The 17,206-nt window shown below is 34.7% G+C and overlaps 1 protein-coding gene across 1 annotated transcript; it reads left to right on the plus strand.

The window, feature by feature from the left end:
• Positions 1-2,816: 2,816 nt before the first annotated feature.
• Positions 2,817-14,833, plus strand: LOC114308417 (transcription initiation factor TFIID subunit 6). The gene is made up of 13 exons (XM_082879464.1): positions 2,817-3,000; positions 3,650-3,830; positions 5,017-5,103; positions 5,637-5,738; positions 5,854-5,962; positions 6,141-6,241; positions 6,340-6,477; positions 6,585-6,680; positions 6,805-6,929; positions 7,867-7,999; positions 12,470-12,595; positions 12,694-12,805; positions 14,340-14,833. Exons 2-13 carry the CDS (start codon positions 3,705-3,707, stop codon positions 14,732-14,734), a joined length of 1,650 nt encoding a protein of 549 aa, XP_082735590.1. The 5' UTR covers positions 2,817-3,000; positions 3,650-3,704; the 3' UTR covers positions 14,735-14,833.
• The last annotated feature ends 2,373 nt before the right edge of the window (positions 14,834-17,206 follow it).

The following is a 17,206-nucleotide window of genomic DNA, read 5'->3' on the forward strand; positions in this document are numbered from 1 at the left end:
CTCTTAATTGCAAGTAGACTACTGAAATTCGCATGAAAATTTGAAGCAATTTTTACAAGTACAACTCATATCATATTCAATTATCTATAATTCTTGATTGCAAGTAGACTACTGAAAATCGCAAGATAAAATCTGAAACTACAAAAAATTGAATGAGTTGGTAAATAAGATCTGAAATCACAATTCCAAATGAAAAATCTTAATCTAATAAGTAAACATATTATAATTACCATAAATCAAAATTTATGAAGTACGAGTACGGGTACAAATACTGGTACGATATGTGTATATCGATACTGTACAATTTTTTAAAATGTAGGGCATGGGTATGAGTACAACTAGGTACGTTTGTAAAAAATATATATTTATATTAATTTGGAGTAATTCAAAAATTTGTTAAATGGTTTAATTTGTTAAAATCCAACCTACAATTCCCATTTAATGTCAAACGTAGAGGTATAAACTAAAATTAAACGTCATTATATTAAATAACTTAAAAATCGTAGTTTAATTTTAAAATCATACTAAGTATAAAAATAAAAACAAAAAAGAAGTCAAATGAAATTAATTTTACCTCTGTATTAGAAGAAAATACTATTTCGATTGAGGTACTATACGACTTGCATTTATGTACTGAGTACGTCTCAGTAACTCAAAAATTAATAAGAAAAAATTTGAATACATATTTCGTATATAGTACGGTAAAAAATTTTAAAAAGTAGGGCATGGTTATGGATATAGCTAGGTACGTTTGTAAAAAAATATATTTATTATAATTGTGAGTAATGCAAAAATTTGTTAAATGGTTTAATTTGTTAAAATCCAACCTATAATTCACATTTAATGTCAAACGTATAGGTATAAATTAAAATTAAATGTCATTATAAAAATTATAGTTTAATTTTAAAATCATACTAAGCATAAAAATAAAAACAAAAAAGAAGTTAAATGAAATTAATTTTATCTCTGTATTAAAAGAAAATACTATTTCGATTCAGATACTATACGACTTGCATTTATGTACTAGGTACGTCTCAGTAACTCAAACATTAATAAGAAAAAATTTGAGTACATATTTCATATATTTGGTACACATGCATAAGTACAATACAATATACCAATACCTGGTACGAGTATGATATGTTTGTAGTACTCATGTTTCATAGATCAAAATTCTTGAAGGACCAATTTTGAAATTTGGTTTTGACTTTTTTGCATCAATGATAACGAATCACAAAAGTTGAGTATCGAAATTTTAAAAAATTAGAAAAATTAAATTAAAAGAAAAAATAGAGAATTCAGGCCAGAAGCTCATTTCTTAATCTTTTGGGCCATTAAATTTAAGGCATCGTTTGGGAACCCTCTATTTTAATTAAAAAGTCAAAAAATTATTAAAAATTAGCCAAAAAGTCAACAATTCATACCAAAAAGTCAAAGATTTTCTTTTCTCTCTACTTTTTACACATCTTTTCGTAAAAAGTCAAAAAGTCATCCCAAACATACTAATTTTTTTTAGCTCATACTTTAGTCAAATAGCCAAAAAGTTACTAAATTAACATGTTCCCAAACGATGCCTAAGTTCTAATATCTTTGAGTCAACAGGACACAATTTGTCCAAAAGGACAACTAAATCTTTTGAGGCCTAAATTTAAGTTCTAATATCTTTGAGTCAACATAACACAATTTGTCCAAAATGACAACTACCTATTGAATTTATGCTATTTGTCTATCTCTTCAAATTTAGGAGTAGATATGGCACATTGCCCTGCCCATTCCGCTAGGCCCAGTCCTATTTTTTTAGGGTATGGGAATGTTATTTTAGCTTATAAGGCCAGGATGGCTAACATTTTCAGCTCGATATATTAATAAGCTGGACTGGACTTGAGATTTATATTTTTCAATCGGGGCCAGTCCAACCCACTAATTAATTAATTATATCAAAATATATATTTTTTTGAGATTTAGACTTTTATCTTTATTGATTTGATTAAAATTCACATTTATAGTGATGTGTGATTGAATTTATTCAAAAAATCTTTTAATTTATATACAAAAAATTTCAATTTATAATGATGTCAATGCACTTATTTTAATAAATATAATGGCCCTGTTTGGTAGAGTTGTGGGAAAGTGCTTATAGCTTATGCCTTAACAGTTTATAACTTATAACTATGAACATAAGCTGATTTCTGACTTATAAATTAAGTTTCTCTTGCCCCACTCAAAGAATAAGTTGATTTCTGACTTACAAAAAATTATAAGTTGCATTATTAAGCTAAACCAAACACATCAAAATAGTTTAAATTAAACTAAAAATTGAAATAAACTGAAAAAAAATTGTACAAAACAGGGCCAATGTGTGATTGAATTTAAGTGCATTGACATCATTATAAATTAATTTAATGATTTTTTTTTATTTTTTTTTATGCAGGAGACACAACAGGACACGTATATCCATATCGAGACATGACGGGTTCATTTTTAATTTTACTAGCGGCTGAGGCACACACGATGTGTGTGCAATTTAAATAAATAAGAATAAAAAAAATAATAATAAAATTAATATTATAATGTGTACTTAAATAAATAGGAATAAAAGAAAATAATAATGAAATTAATATTATAATGTGTACTTAGCTTAAGTGGTATGAGTCCTTATACTTAAACCCATGGTCATGGGTTCAAGCCTTGCCCATCTCTTTGTTTAACTTTTTTTTAAAAAAATAAAAAATACTGCCACATGGCATGAGGAGAGTAAAGCAAGTTTCAGGACACCATATTATGTGTTCACTTTATAATAGTATAGATAGAAGATAGATTATATTTATTTGGGTGTAATATTCAAAAATAAAAAAAAAATAAAAAAAAAGGGCAACGATGTATAAAATTGTGTACCCCCATCCATCGAACCAGTAGATCCACCTCCATCCAGTCGATCGAAGACCCCGATCCATTGAACCAGTAGATCCATCTCCATCCAGTCGATCGAAGACTTCGAAGGTAAGCCACCCCCCTCTCTCTCGCTCGCTCGCTCTCTCTGTTTCTCTTTCTCTCTTGCTCTCGTTCTCTCTCTCTGTTTCTCATGCTCTGTCTCTGTATATATGTTTATATATATGTATCTATATCTCTAAAATTGTATTTTTTTAAAAAAAAAATTATAAGTTTATATATATATATACACAGTATGTAATTTTTTTTCCCCTCTAATGTTAATGTTAATGTTAATGTTAATTTATAATGATTATAATTTATAGGAAAAATGTCTAGTTGAAATTCTGCCAATAACACACCATCTGCCTTTGATGCTGAAGATGATAAGCCACTGTGGATGACTTTTTTGTGAATGGATGATCTATTAATTTGTTTAAATGCAGTGGGTTATATTTATTGAATTAATGTTACTATTTTAGTGTTTGTTAATTTTGATTTAGGATGAATGTAATATGAATCTACGTAACACATAAAAATATATAAAAAAAAAAAATTGTCGTGTCCCCCACTGTGTCAGTGTTCCCATTTTTTGGAAATTCCCGTGTCTGTGTCCGTGTTTCATAGGCTCAAACAATGGTGAATCCTATCTCAGGCGCTTAAGGGAGGCTTCCAATTAGGGTACTTTACAACTTAACAAACCAATTGTTTTTTGTTACAGAATTGTGTGAATGTAAGAGGTGCTTGATTTCTGAAATAGCTTTAGAGAGAATAAAATGAGTATTGTGCCGAAGGAGACTATTGAGGTCATAGCGCAAAGCATTGGGATTAATAGCCTGTCTCCAGATGTTGCACTTGCTCTTGCTCCTGATGTGGAGTACCGTATGCGTGAAATAATGCAGGTAATTTGAATGTGCTGGCAGTGCTGCACCATCATGCTTTTCTGTAGTTTATTTTGAAACATGACAGTAATGCATTGTTTGGAGTATGCCAGATGACATTAAATTTTGAGTTTATTTTCATGGTTTAATGAGTTAACGGTCATGGTTTAATTGTCATTGTAGTTTTCATGGTTAATTGTCATTGTCGTTGTCATGGTTTAATGAGTTAATTGTCATGTTTTTAGTCTCATACATGGTTTGCCATCAAAGGATTTTGATACAACTAGGTATTGAATGAAGTGCTGCAATATGTAGTGGGAATGCCATTCAAGTGCATCAAAGTCTTCAATAAGCACATACCGATGTGCAATTGCTAGTTAGTTATTCAAATGAGATAAGGAAGCCTTTTAGGATAATATGCTTATTGCCAAATTCCAATGCATTTGGGACATTCCAATACTTCTTTGACACACACTGAAAACTATGCCACAGCCACCAGATGTTGGCTTGGTGGTCAGTCACTTGGCCCTTGGTGCCTCTTGAAGTATCAAGTTAAGGTTTGACTCTTATTGAGTGCTATCAATCTCTTAGGAGCCACGCCTGAGATTCGCCTGACCTGCGTGGAGGGGTGCTTTGCGTGGATCTTGGGATTAGTTGAGGTTCACCTAGATACCCTATCATTAAAATCAAAAAAATAATTATAATATAATGTCTGTGTTTATGAATGTATAATGGAAGAACATTTTCCTTTGTATTTGAGTATGGTTCTTTTTGTAAGCCCATTAAGTGCTTTTAACTGAGATTTTAGTGATACATTCATAACTGCATTTGGTAATGTACATTAGCTACCACTTAAAATTTCAAGCAGAGTGTTGCTGACTATGCTGAATAGTTGATAAGTTTAATCCGTTGTGATTTTAAATTTTAGCTGCTCAAAGTTTGCAATACTACTAATCTACCCTATAATTTTATTTTGTGAAAGAGCTCCTAAATTTTCTACTTTCATTTGAAGAAAACTGTAAAGAGTTATCTTACACAATATCAAGTCAATATTCACAAGGACCCATAATTAATATATATATATATATATATGAAAAAAAATAAATAAATAAAGAATGATTAACATAATCTCTCTCTTTCTCTCTATGTCATTTTTCATGCACAGATGGTGGGACTTAATAATACTTTTTGTTGTGAAACTCTGCAGGAGGCAATCAAATGCATGCATCATTCAAAGAGAACTATGTTGACAACAGATGATGTTGATAGCGCACTCAACTTAAGAAACGTTGAGGTAATTCCATTTCAAAAACATTCAATGCTATAGCTTTACACTGTTAATTCCTATGTTCCATTTATATTCCTATAGGATTGTGCTTAAATAGCCATGTTTGACCACAATTACCATTGCATGGTTGATAGGGAACCACCAGGATTCTTCAGTTTTGGCTTAATCTTCACAAGTAGAAACAAGAACAACTAAATTACAGTCAATTTGCAATTTAAGTGATTATTTCTCATTAGAATGACTAATTTACAATCAAGGTGTCCTACCTTAATTCTAGTTGACCAACTTAGTTGACAGTTCTGATTGACCTTGGCATGGCTAAAATATATTTGCTTTTAGCTTGCCACTGCTCAATGCATGTGATGTGGAATATCTCGATGATGACTCTGATTTGATTAAAAAAAAAAAGCTTTTATGTGGCAATATTGAAATTTCCCTTTTCCTTATATTTTCTTTCGTTATTTTTACTTTTTCTTTTTGTAAAAGTTTAGTGTTTCTAATCTGAGTGTCTAATATTCTGGCCACTATTTTTGACTCAGCCAATTTATGGATTTGCCTCCGGGGATCCTTTGCGGTTCAAAAGAGCTGTTGGACACAAGGATTTGTTTTACATTGATGACAAGGATTTGGATTTTAAAGATGTAAGAGATTGCTTTTTATGCCGACTGTCTTAATTTGGCTGGATCATTTTTCCATGTTTCTTTTCTTATTTATTTATTTATTGATTGATTTTTTTCCTTAAATTTTGACATGTAGGTGATTGAAGCGCCTTTGCCAAAAGCACCACTTGATACTTCAATTGTTTGTCACTGGCTGGCTATTGAAGGTGTACAACCTGCTATTCCAGAAAATGCTCCTGTGGAAGGTCTATACATAACTTAAAAGTTCAATTGGACATACAGAATATATGAAACATTTTTCTTATTTGGAACACTAGAAGGATTCAATCACTACTAGATCTTATTTACTTGAACCCCTTCCATTTTGTAGCTACTAGAGCCCATAAAGAGGTGCTTATATTTGAAATGATTGTGCAATTGTAGTTATTGCTGCTCCTTCTGATAACAAAAAACCTGAGCAGAAAGATGATCTTCCTGTCGACATTAAATTACCTGTTAAACATGTATTGTCTAGGGAGCTTCAGGTATATGCTTTACTATTTTTTTCCACACAGATACATGTGTTTGTTTGCTACTCTTCTACTATTATGAAATTATTTAATTATACTTCTTTCTGGTACAGCTATACTTCGATAAAATCACCGACCTTGCTGTGACTAGGTCTGACTCGGTCCTTTTCAAGGAAGCCTTGGAGAGTTTGGCAACAGACTCAGGACTTCATCCTTTAGTTCCTTATTTTACCTACTTTATTGCCGATGAGGTATTTTGGAGGCTAAATATTTCAGATAAAACATTTGAAATTTTGTAGCATTTTCTTGCTCATTCCACTATATTTATTATTATTAATTTGTTTTTGAGTAATATCAGGTTTCCCGTGGTTTAAACAATTTCCATCTGTTGTTTGCTCTGATGCGTCTTGTTGGGAGCCTTCTCCAGAATCCGCACATACACATAGAACCTTATGTAAGTCTGTTGATGCCATCGGTTACATGATGACCATTAGTAGGGTCTACAGTAAATTGCACATTTGGCATGCTTTGGTCTGGCAGTAGGTGTATATCTAATTAGGCAGTCTTTTCTTTCTCAGCTACACCAGTTGATGCCATCGGTTGTTACCTGCCTTGTTGCAAAGAGATTAGGGAACCGATTTGCTGACAACCACTGGGAACTTAGAGACTTCACAGCAAACTTGGTTGCTTCAATTTGCAAGAGGTTCTTATAATTTCTTTTATTTTATCTTCTGCTGTCGTTACTCTTCCCACCTGCCCTGGAACATATGTATTTCCACTGATAATATCAATTTTGACTTCCTTCAAACGTTGTGCAGATTTCAGCAATTAATGAAGTTTCACATGATAAGGTTTTAGGTTTAACCTTGTAATACTGACTTGTAACCCGGATGACACCAAGGCTGTGTTTGGATGGTAGACATAAAAAAGGAATGGGAATCCTATTGACTGGAATCGCATTATTAGTAATAATACAAGAATGTTAGGGGTACAGGAATATGATATAATGTTATATATTGTAGGCCAATCTACTTGTTTTATTCTTAATTATGTTACATTCCTCCAAGAATGTGAGATTCCTATTGGGATGGGCGAATAGGATTCCTACTTAGTGTGTTAACGTCACTCCGCCTTAAAACTGAACTAGGAATCACATTCCCATTCTTGGACGCACCCAAACATTGGAATAAAAGAGATTGGGAATGAGATTTCCATTCCGCCTCTCCATTCTTGCCATCCAAACGTGGTCTAAATTCAGTCAGTGTACAAATCTTGTGCAAACCAAATGATAATTGGTTCAAATTGTGGATTGACTGGAGTCGTCAGTCATCTTCTAGATATTATTATTTTTGATTAGTCACCTTCTAGATATTAATAATAGTAAATGATACACAAGCCTGACCTGAATGAAACCCCAGTTAAACAGCTTTCCTGTCCATCTGGTTCATTGAATGCTTACCTTGCAAATATTGGGGAAAAATGAACTGAATAAAAAAAGAGTTTTTCAATACATTCCACGTTGCTTTCCGCTCGGATATCTTTTTATTTATTTTTATATATTAAGTATTTCCCTTCAGAGATCTTATTTTAATTTTTTTTCTTTATTATTGGATTTCTAATTTATGTTATGACTATTGCAGATTTGGGCATGTTTATAATAATCTCCAGACACGCTTGACAAAGACTTTGGTCCACACACTCTTGGACCCAAAAAGGGCAATGACTCAACACTATGGTGCTATACAGGGGTTGGCAGCTCTAGGACCTAATGTGGTACTCCCTGCATTCATGCTTCTTGAGGCATCTTATTATTATTGAATGCATGTTGGAAACTACTTGGCTTCGTTTGATTTAATTTTAGAATTATAATTTGAGTGTAGAGTTGTGAGTTGAGTTTTAAAAAGAGAAAATTTGTTTCGCAGGCCTTGTTTTTATATTGTATAAAATGTTGATTACAGCTATATTGGTATTTCTCAATATTAATTAGATTCATTGTTTTTCATGTTGAAATCTGTAATAGTGAGTTGATTTTTAAAGTTTTCATCAGTCAGTTGTACAAGGAAGGTAACGAAATGTTTGTCCAGAGAGTGGAACACTTCAAAGTTTTTGTTCATCTTCCTTCATTTCTCTGAGTCTCTAGTTTGGAAATATTTTCAATCTATATTATTTAAAGATTTTTTGTCATATCTTTTCATTTTTACTTTTATCTTCAATCATAAAATCCACCTACTCTCCACCTACGTCACCCACTTAAACCTACTCCACTAAACCTAACCCACTACACCACTACCACCTCACCTACTCCACTAAACCTAACCCACTACACCACTACCACCTCCACTTCACCTACTCCTTACCTACTACACACTCACCCTCTTCTATATATAGGAATCATGAATCATTGTAATAGATATCAATAAAAATCAATCAATAATACAAGCATTTCTCTTTATACATTAAATTTCTACATGGTATCAGAGCAGGTTTAGAACCTAGTATTTTTGCTTCACCGGCGGGCGGCAACTTCGCCTTGGCCGCCCGCCGGACCTCAACCTAGTCCACTAGCATTTTCTACACATACCTTCACTCTTCTTCACCACCTCGCCGACGCAAACCCAAAATCTCTTTACCCATCCGTATTGTCATGATCGGAACTCTCACTGGAGCCCAGTGGGGAATCTTCGCTAATGGTATGTACTGTTGCTCCATCTGGCTTACAATCTTTGGACATAAAGATTTCCTTCGCTGCCGGTTCTTCAGACCCCTCAGGACAAGCCTGTCTATCACATGTGGCATCAGAACTGTGACTTTCCTCCAAAACACAACCCATGGAGTGCTGATGCAGACTATCATGTGTTTCCTGCACAACAAGTCTGGTGTCATCCATAATCTTTTCCATGTTAGGCTCCTTAGACATACACTCAAACAATGTAGAGATTCTTGATCGAAGCTTTGTCAAGGATAGTGAATCAGCATCAGATTGTGGATCCATTACAGACAATTCCAGATTAGAAGGCACCTGCTTTGCCAACGAATCCAACTCAGGCTGTTCTTTAGAGTGGAAATCTGAATCAGGAAGTCATCCATAAGCTGCAGGTGATTGTACTTTCAGCCTTGTTAGGCTTCTCAACATTCTTATCCTTCTTGAAATGGGACAGCTCAGAGATCAATGCTGTAGCCCAAGCAATTGCAGTAATGTCACCCAACACAGCTCTCTCTCTCTCTCTTTTTCTCATTCACACTGCCACATACACACACATGCACGACATCCCTCTCTCTTCATCATGTACCCCACTCTCTCTCTCTCATCTTTCCACTTTCAAACCCACAATCCTTTTTTTTTAATCAACCCACTCCCTCACTTTCTTTAAACCCCTCTTTCCCTCACATGGGCTTGTCCCCTCTCTTTCCTCCGTTTGATTTCAAAATCCATTATTTTTATTTATTTTCTCCAAACCACTTTCCTTATTTCCCCCATCTTTCAAATATATTTTTATTATTTCTTTCTTTATTTTTCTTTCACATTATTTTTAATCTTTTTCAAATTCCATTCATACCATATAGCTTTGCACACCAAACCATATTTTATTCATCTCGGGATCAACCCCGATCACCATTTTACACCACAAAAAAAAAAAAAAAAAAAAAACACAAACAAAACCCAAACAACCACATCCACAGGCGGGTTTTTTTCTTCTCTACTCTGCCGCCGGTCTTTTCTTCTTGCCTCCGTCCTGGGCGGCCCTTGCCGGTGTTGCCTCCATGTTTCCCACTCCACTGGGCATGATCACTCCTCCCTGCTCCTCCACTGCAGCATATGGCGGCCCTTCAAATCGGAACATAACGGTGGCCTTCCGCTTTAGCTCCTTATTTTCCGCCTTTAGCACACTTATCTCTGCTCGCGCATCCTTATACATGCGCTGGAGCAGCGCCAGTTGGGCGTTTAACTGCTGCACCTCATTTGTCCTACTCTGAAGCCGGTGCGACAAGTTTGTGACCGCAGTCATGGTCTCCACACATGACTTCAATGTATACTGATTGGCTTCTATATCTGTTTGTACTGCCATTTTTTGCTCCACCGACCGCATCGGAAAGTTCAACGGAGCAAAACCAGAGGTGTTTGGTTGAGGTTCACGGGCCACCGCACCAGTTATCTCTCCTGTTGACTCGTTGAGGTCGGGAAAGAGAGTGAGCAGACCACGGGAAGAAGAGGCCATGTTCTGGGTAGCTGAACGGGAAGAAGAGGCCATGTTTTTTGGGTTGCTGAGTGTTTCAGCGAAGCAGCGATTTCCGACTGGTACTTTCAGAGAAGGATTGGTTACAGAGTGTTACAGAGTATCTCTCTCAGCAAACGAACAGAGTATCTCTCTCAGCAAACGAACAGAGTATCTCTCTCAGCAAACGAAGAGTTTTTCAGAGGATTTTAGCAGGTTTTTTTGTTTCAGCCTCTGCCTCAGCCTCAGCCTCCGTCTTGGTTAAATAGCCGAGGCTGACACGCGCATCATGCGCCCCTTGACGCAAGACGACAAACCGGGCGCGCAAGCCAATGTGGTGACGCGCCTCGCCATCATGTCCGGCACATCTTTTTATGACTTGGGCTCGCCTTTTGATGGCACGCCTTTTTATGGATTGGGCACGCCTTTTGATGGCACGCCTTTTGAAAGATTGGGCACACCTTTTGAGGGTGCGACTTTTTAAGGGTCCGACAAGACTCTGTAAACTGTCCCGACATTGATTCCGGTTAGCTCCTTCATGGGTCCGACAAGACTCTGTAAACTGTCCCGACATTGATTCCGGTTAGCTCCTTCATGGGTCCGACAAGACTCTGTAAACTGTCCCGACATTGATTCCGGTTAGCTCCTTTATGGGTCCGACAAGACTCTGTAAACTGTCCCGACATTGATTCCGGTTAGTTTCTACAAGGGTCCAGCAAGACTCCGTAAACTGTCACAACAACTGTCACAACAGTGTCGTGCTACAACGGTCCGACATGACCCCGTAAACTGTCTTCTACAACGGTCCGACATGACCCCATAAACTGTCTTCTACACCGTTATGACACCACCATACAGTGTCCTCTACATGGTTATGACACCCCCATACAGTGTCCTCTACAACGTTATGACACCACCATCCAGTGTCTTCACCAATGGTCTGACACGACCATACAGTGTCTCTTATCCTCTTTTATTTTTATGTATTTTCTTGTTTTGTTACTCTCTCCAAACTCAAGTTGGTTAGTTCCTATCCCCCTTGAGTTTGCGGGGGGCTGTTAAAATCCACCTACTCTCCACCTACTCCACCTACTTCACCCACTTAAACCTACTCCACTAAACCTAACCCACTACACCACTACCACCTCACCTACTCCACTAAACCTAACCCACTACACCACTACCACCTCCACTTCACCTACTCCTTACCTACTACACACTCACCCTCTTCTATATATAGGAATCATGAATCATTGTAATAGATATCAATAAAAATCAATCAATAATACAAGCATTTCTCTTTATACATTAAATTTCTACATCAATCATGTGAAAAGACAAACTGTTTAACTAAAAGTTCCCCTTCTTTTTTGAACCAAAGCAGAGTAAAAGAAATTAAGAGACAATTTACACTGTTGTTAACTCTTATGCTTTTTACCTCTCTCTTGTCCTCTCTCCTTTTCTTTTATCCGGTGTTTTTGTAATGGAATTTTTGTTCTTTCTGCTATTTGTTTTCAAACTCTGCCTGTGTCGTGCTTAGTGCTTTCTCTTTTACATAGCCATCTCTAGTCTGGATAAGGAGGGTTGTGTATTAGGTAGCCTGACAGCCAACACTTAAAAAATCCTAATAGATCCCTTATGAATATGCATCCATCTATTCATTTTCAACTGTTATTATGTGGGTGTTTGGAAAGTTGCTATTTTAGTAGGCTATTTTAGTTTTTAGCTATTTTAGTAGGCTAAAATTATTGTATTTGAGAAGATAGTTGGATTTTTTTGTAGTTGAATGTGATGTTTTCGAGAGAAAAAGTGAAATGATTATGGGTTTGATGTGACATTTTGTCTTATTGACTATTTTAGCCTATTTTGTCTTTTTGTAGATTTTAGCCCAAAAAGTCCAAAAAAAGCTCTTGTCAAACACCCCCTATATGTTTCACTTATTCTTATGTTTAATTCTATATTGTTTCTACTTTTCTAATGGAGTTCTGAGTAGTTTGTAATTGCTTTTCAATTTTGCGACTCTGGGCAGGTCCGCCTTCTTGTTCTGCCAAATCTGGAGACATATATGAAACTTCTTGAACCAGAGATGCTTCTAGAAAAGCAAAAGAATGAGATGAAGAGGTACGAAGCTTGGCGTGTTTATGGGGCTCTGCTGGTGAGTGTACTCTGTGGCATGATTCCTGCATTGTTTTATGGCATGATCATTATGAAAGACAGGTATGAAATCGTTGTAATGAGACCAAACACTTTCAGCGTGCTTCAGGTCAATGCATATATGATCGGCTGAAGTTGTTCCCCCATTTATCATCCCTGCCTCCAAATGCTGTCTGGAGGACCAATGGAAGAGTTGTCACCGCAATGCCAAGTAAGAGTGTTATGAATACTTTTTGTTTTCCTAACCACCATACCACTTCTCATTTGTACATATGGGGTCTGAATTGCAATTTCTACATGTCATGAGCATTTATCAACCACCAAAATATCAATCAACAATCAAATAAAACAACTATGCATTTGAAAAGGGGTTTTTGACTGGGTAGGGACCACACTGGTTGAGGTATTACAACAGTTGAATCAATTTGTTGGTTGGATACTTTTAGATTGTGTGAGTGATGTTTTTCAGATGACGCCTTTTAGGAGTAGAAAAGCAATACATGCATGACTAGGTATGCTTGGTATGTAGACACATTTAGAGGTTGTGCTGCCCGTCACATTCTTTCCCTTATTGTTACAAAGGGTTGTGCCATCGTTATTCATACCAAATAGGGCCTCCTTTTGAAGCATCATTGTTTGGTGGAAGAATGTTGCATCCTCATCTAGTGATATAATGAAATGGATCTGGCATGGCAAGCAGAAGCAGTGCCATTTATGATGTCAAGGTAATGCTGTTTATAATATCGTATATGGCATGTAAGAGTAAGAATTGAATGATAAGAATTGAGTGATCTTTTTTTTTTTTTTTTTGGTTAAAAAAAAAAAAGAAAGAAAAGAATTGAAGATACATAGGATGTATTCAGGTCGGTTGATGGATTTGGGTTAGAGTAGACGAGATTTGACTGTTTTACAGGGTCTTGTCCTATAAAAAATGGCGTGCTTGGTTTTTAGGGCAGAATTTAAATTTTAGTATAATTTTTTTTGAACACAAATTATGTTAAAATAAGAAGAGAACTGGATGAAAATCGTGACAGAAAAAGTATGCAAATAATCGCAAAGTTCTACCAGTTGAATCTTTCACTTCTGATGTCAAATTACTATTGATCTTGTTGTGGTACAATAAATCTTATCCAATCTGTAGAGACTTGGACAAGTAAGAACTTTTCAAGTATATGCTTCTTCTTTTTTAAATCCGCTTTTCAAATATAAGATTAACCAATATTGTAACAATTAGGGCTCAAGCTTTGCCAAGAAAGCATTCCAGTTCACAGTTGCATAAGAAGTTTGAGAAAATAGAAATCTTGAAAGTAAAAAGCACAGGAAGAATAAGAATTTTCCAGCAATGAAGACGTCATTGAGTTGTAGAATTTTTTCAACTAAATTGGGTAAGAATGATTTATTTATTCCATTCACTCAAACTTGAAATCTCACCTCATTGTCATCTTAGTATCCCATGACCACTTAGGCTACAGCTCGGGTCAAGATTGATCAAAATTCTGAAGTCAATATCGGACATTCTTATCTTCCAAAATGACCAGAATAGCTTTCTCAGGGAACAGCCAGACTCTTCTCATTCTAGGAGTTCTCTTTAATGGCATTAGGCTAAAGACTTGGTATAGGCTTCCAGAAAATATGTTTCTCTAACCAAGCAATGAATACACCATGATACTACTATTCACACTCAATTTTCACTTATTTAAATATTTTCTGGTCTGATCTTGATTCCTTGTTTAAAATCCATCAAGATAATAAACGCAAGGCAAATGCCGATCTCTTGGAGCAGCAGCCTCCCCACAAGAAAGTCGCTACCGATGGCCCAATGGTCATACAGTCTAACAATTCCATGCCATCAGATATCCGAGGAGACCTAGGAGTTGCAGCACCTTTGGGTGATTCTGAAGCGGGCCCATCATCATCGTCATCTTCTAGAAGGATCCCTAGCGAGGGCATTTCAGGTAGCAGCGGAAGTAGAGTAAGCAGCAGCAGGGGTGGTGATCAAGCTTTGAAGATGTCGGCTGTTCTCAATCAGGCTTGGAAGGATGACCTAAACTCTGGCCGTCTTCTGGTCTCATTGTTTGAACTGTTTGGTGAAGGTATTTTCAACTTCATTCCATCTCCCGAGATGTCATTGTTTTTGTAATTATTTGGAGAAAGGATTTAAACTTTTGTTGTGTAGTAATCAATTACTGATTGAAGAAAATTGGTCTTAATCAAAAGAACAGAGATGTATATGGCCTAATCTAGCATCTAATACTCTGTTTGGTAGCAGCCTAATGCTGTGTTTGGTTGGGGGATTTGGGGAGGGATTTGGAAAGGAAAAGGGAAATAGAAAGGGAAAGGAAAAAGGTGTGTGAAACTAGGTGAAATGTAGGTATATTTTGTTCACATTTCACCTAACTTTTCCCTTTTCCTTTCCAAATCCCTCCTCAAATCCTCTAACCAAACACAACGTAAAAGTAGGCTTTTGAACTTTTAAATCGAAAAATATTGGGCGTGTTTGGTTGGTCAGGCTTAAGGCAAAAAGCTGTTTGTTACCAAGCCAGCTCCTATGTAAAAAAAAAAAGCTACTTTTTGATAGATTACCAAACGCTTCGCCGTTGTTTTTATCTAGGTTTTATTTAGGCTCAAATGCTATCTTTTAAATCGGTGGCTCTAAGTCTCAACATGGATACACATTGGTATGTTAGCTTGGCCATTCATCACCTCATGTTATTATTTAGGAAAATGATGTAAAATTTTATTTTTTAGACCCACTTCGTAGAGTCAGTGATGTGTTAAGAAGATTGGTTGATGTTAAGAAGATTGGTTGACAAACTGGGTCTACAAAGTGGGTGAAATTTCACTTTGTAAATCCAGTAATGTGTCCACTAATCCTCTTTTTAACATGTTACTGGGTATACAAAGTGAGTTTAACTTTTAGACGAGAGTAGCAATATTTATTTATTTGTTGGGATAATTAGATATAAGTCTTGTTGAGTGGATTTATTTATCTCTCTTTTTGGTAATGATAATGATTAACTTTTGAAATTTTTTTAGATATGTTTTGTGTTGCAGAATGATGATTGTATTAGTTATGATACTAATAAATGATTGGATATTTTCTCTTTTCTAAGTTTTGATTTAATTTTAGTTTATTTGTGTTATTTTGTATTGAAATATGATAACCTGTGGGAAGTGTAAGTGGTTGAAGTAGGATTGTAAGTAGTTATGATACTGAGTTGTATTATATATATATATATATATATAGATATTAATTTACAACGATAAATTTATAGTTGGAGTCTGATTTTTTAGTAAATAAGTTTGGTTACTCCTAACTACCTATTTATTCCTTTTATATTTGTTTGGGTTGGAGCTCATCCCAAGTTCAATATGAAAGAAATTAGGTTAGTTCAATAATTGTAACATATTTATTTTATTGTATTTGTTTTTTTTTTAAAAAAAATAGATAACAAGTACATTTTTAAAAATCGATCATCAATTTTTTAGAAATAAATATGATAATTTTTTTTTTAGATGCTATACATGTGGTAATTTTTTTTTTTTAAATGCTATACATGGAAGTCTTTACAAAATGAATAGTTTAGAGTTTTAAAAGCGATTTATTGTTGGTCTTATGAGGCGGAACAGATCAACTTGAGAGAAGTTTGACCCCATTTTTTTTTTTTTTTTAACTATTCAAAATATTTCTTTTTTGGATTTTTCTTTGATCTCAGTTCATGTTATTCCTGATGTGAACTATATTTAACATTGAATTGCTATAACTTACTTCTCTTAGCTGACTATAAAAATACAGAGATAGTTTTAATTTTTTATACCTTTTATAGATTTTGTTTGGTGGAATAATGAATAAATAAAGTTGAAAATTTCCTAACGTGTGGTTTTTGAAGGTCTTTAATGGCATGAATATATAACATACCAGTTTCCCCAAGATCAACAAAATAGATGCAATAATGTTTAGATGATCAAATTAATATTGCCTTTGTTTGGGAAGTGAGTTGGCATTTTGATTTTTTAACCTTTTAATTATTTTAATCTGGACTAAAAAATTTCATTTAGGATGAGTTTTTTGACTTTTTGTATTTTGTTTGAAAAAAAGTAAAATGATTGTGGTTTGAACGTGGCATTTTATCTTATTGATTTTTTTAGTCTATTTTATTTTTTGTGGCTAAAATAGTCATAATTTCATGTTTGGCATGTGAGCTTGGGACTATTTTAATCGCAAAAACACAAAATAGGTAATGATTTGATAGACCTCAAATTATACAAAACAAACAGCTGATATTCAAAATTTGATAATGTAATCTTAAAAAGAGCAATATTGAAATAGATTTGTTGTCATTTCAACATTTGTATAAATATTAGATTGGAATTGTTGAACAAATTATATATAATAGTATATCTGTTATTTGATTATAATTTTGATTTATGTACTTGACTGTATTCCCATTAACAACTCTATAGGGGTGGCAGATTGTTTGATACAGTTTATGCTTATAACTTATTAGGTAAAAATAGTTTAAATAAATTAAAAAAAAAAGTTGATTTTTCATAAGCTGAGAGGAGGGATGCTTTTAACTTTTACTTTTTATTTATTAACTTTTAACTTAAA

This window comes from Camellia sinensis, chromosome 7, assembly GCF_055761805.1.
Source record: "Camellia sinensis isolate YWXY chromosome 7, ASM5576180v1, whole genome shotgun sequence".
Classification (NCBI taxonomy): Eukaryota; Viridiplantae; Streptophyta; class Magnoliopsida; order Ericales; family Theaceae; genus Camellia; species Camellia sinensis.

What these genes read in the sequence shown, in the direction of transcription:
- LOC114308417 (XM_082879464.1), top strand. Translation starts at nt 3,705, where the DNA reads ATGAGTATTGTGCCGAAGGAGACTATTGAGGTCATAGCGCAAAGCATT. An exon ending in AGAAAATGCTCCTGTGGAAG is followed by an intron (nt 5,963 to 6,140) that starts GTCTATACATAA and finishes GTGCAATTGTAG; the next exon opens with TTATTGCTGCTCCTTCTGAT. An exon ending in AGTTGTCACCGCAATGCCAA is followed by an intron (nt 12,806 to 14,339) that starts GTAAGAGTGTTA and finishes AAATCCATCAAG; the next exon opens with ATAATAAACGCAAGGCAAAT.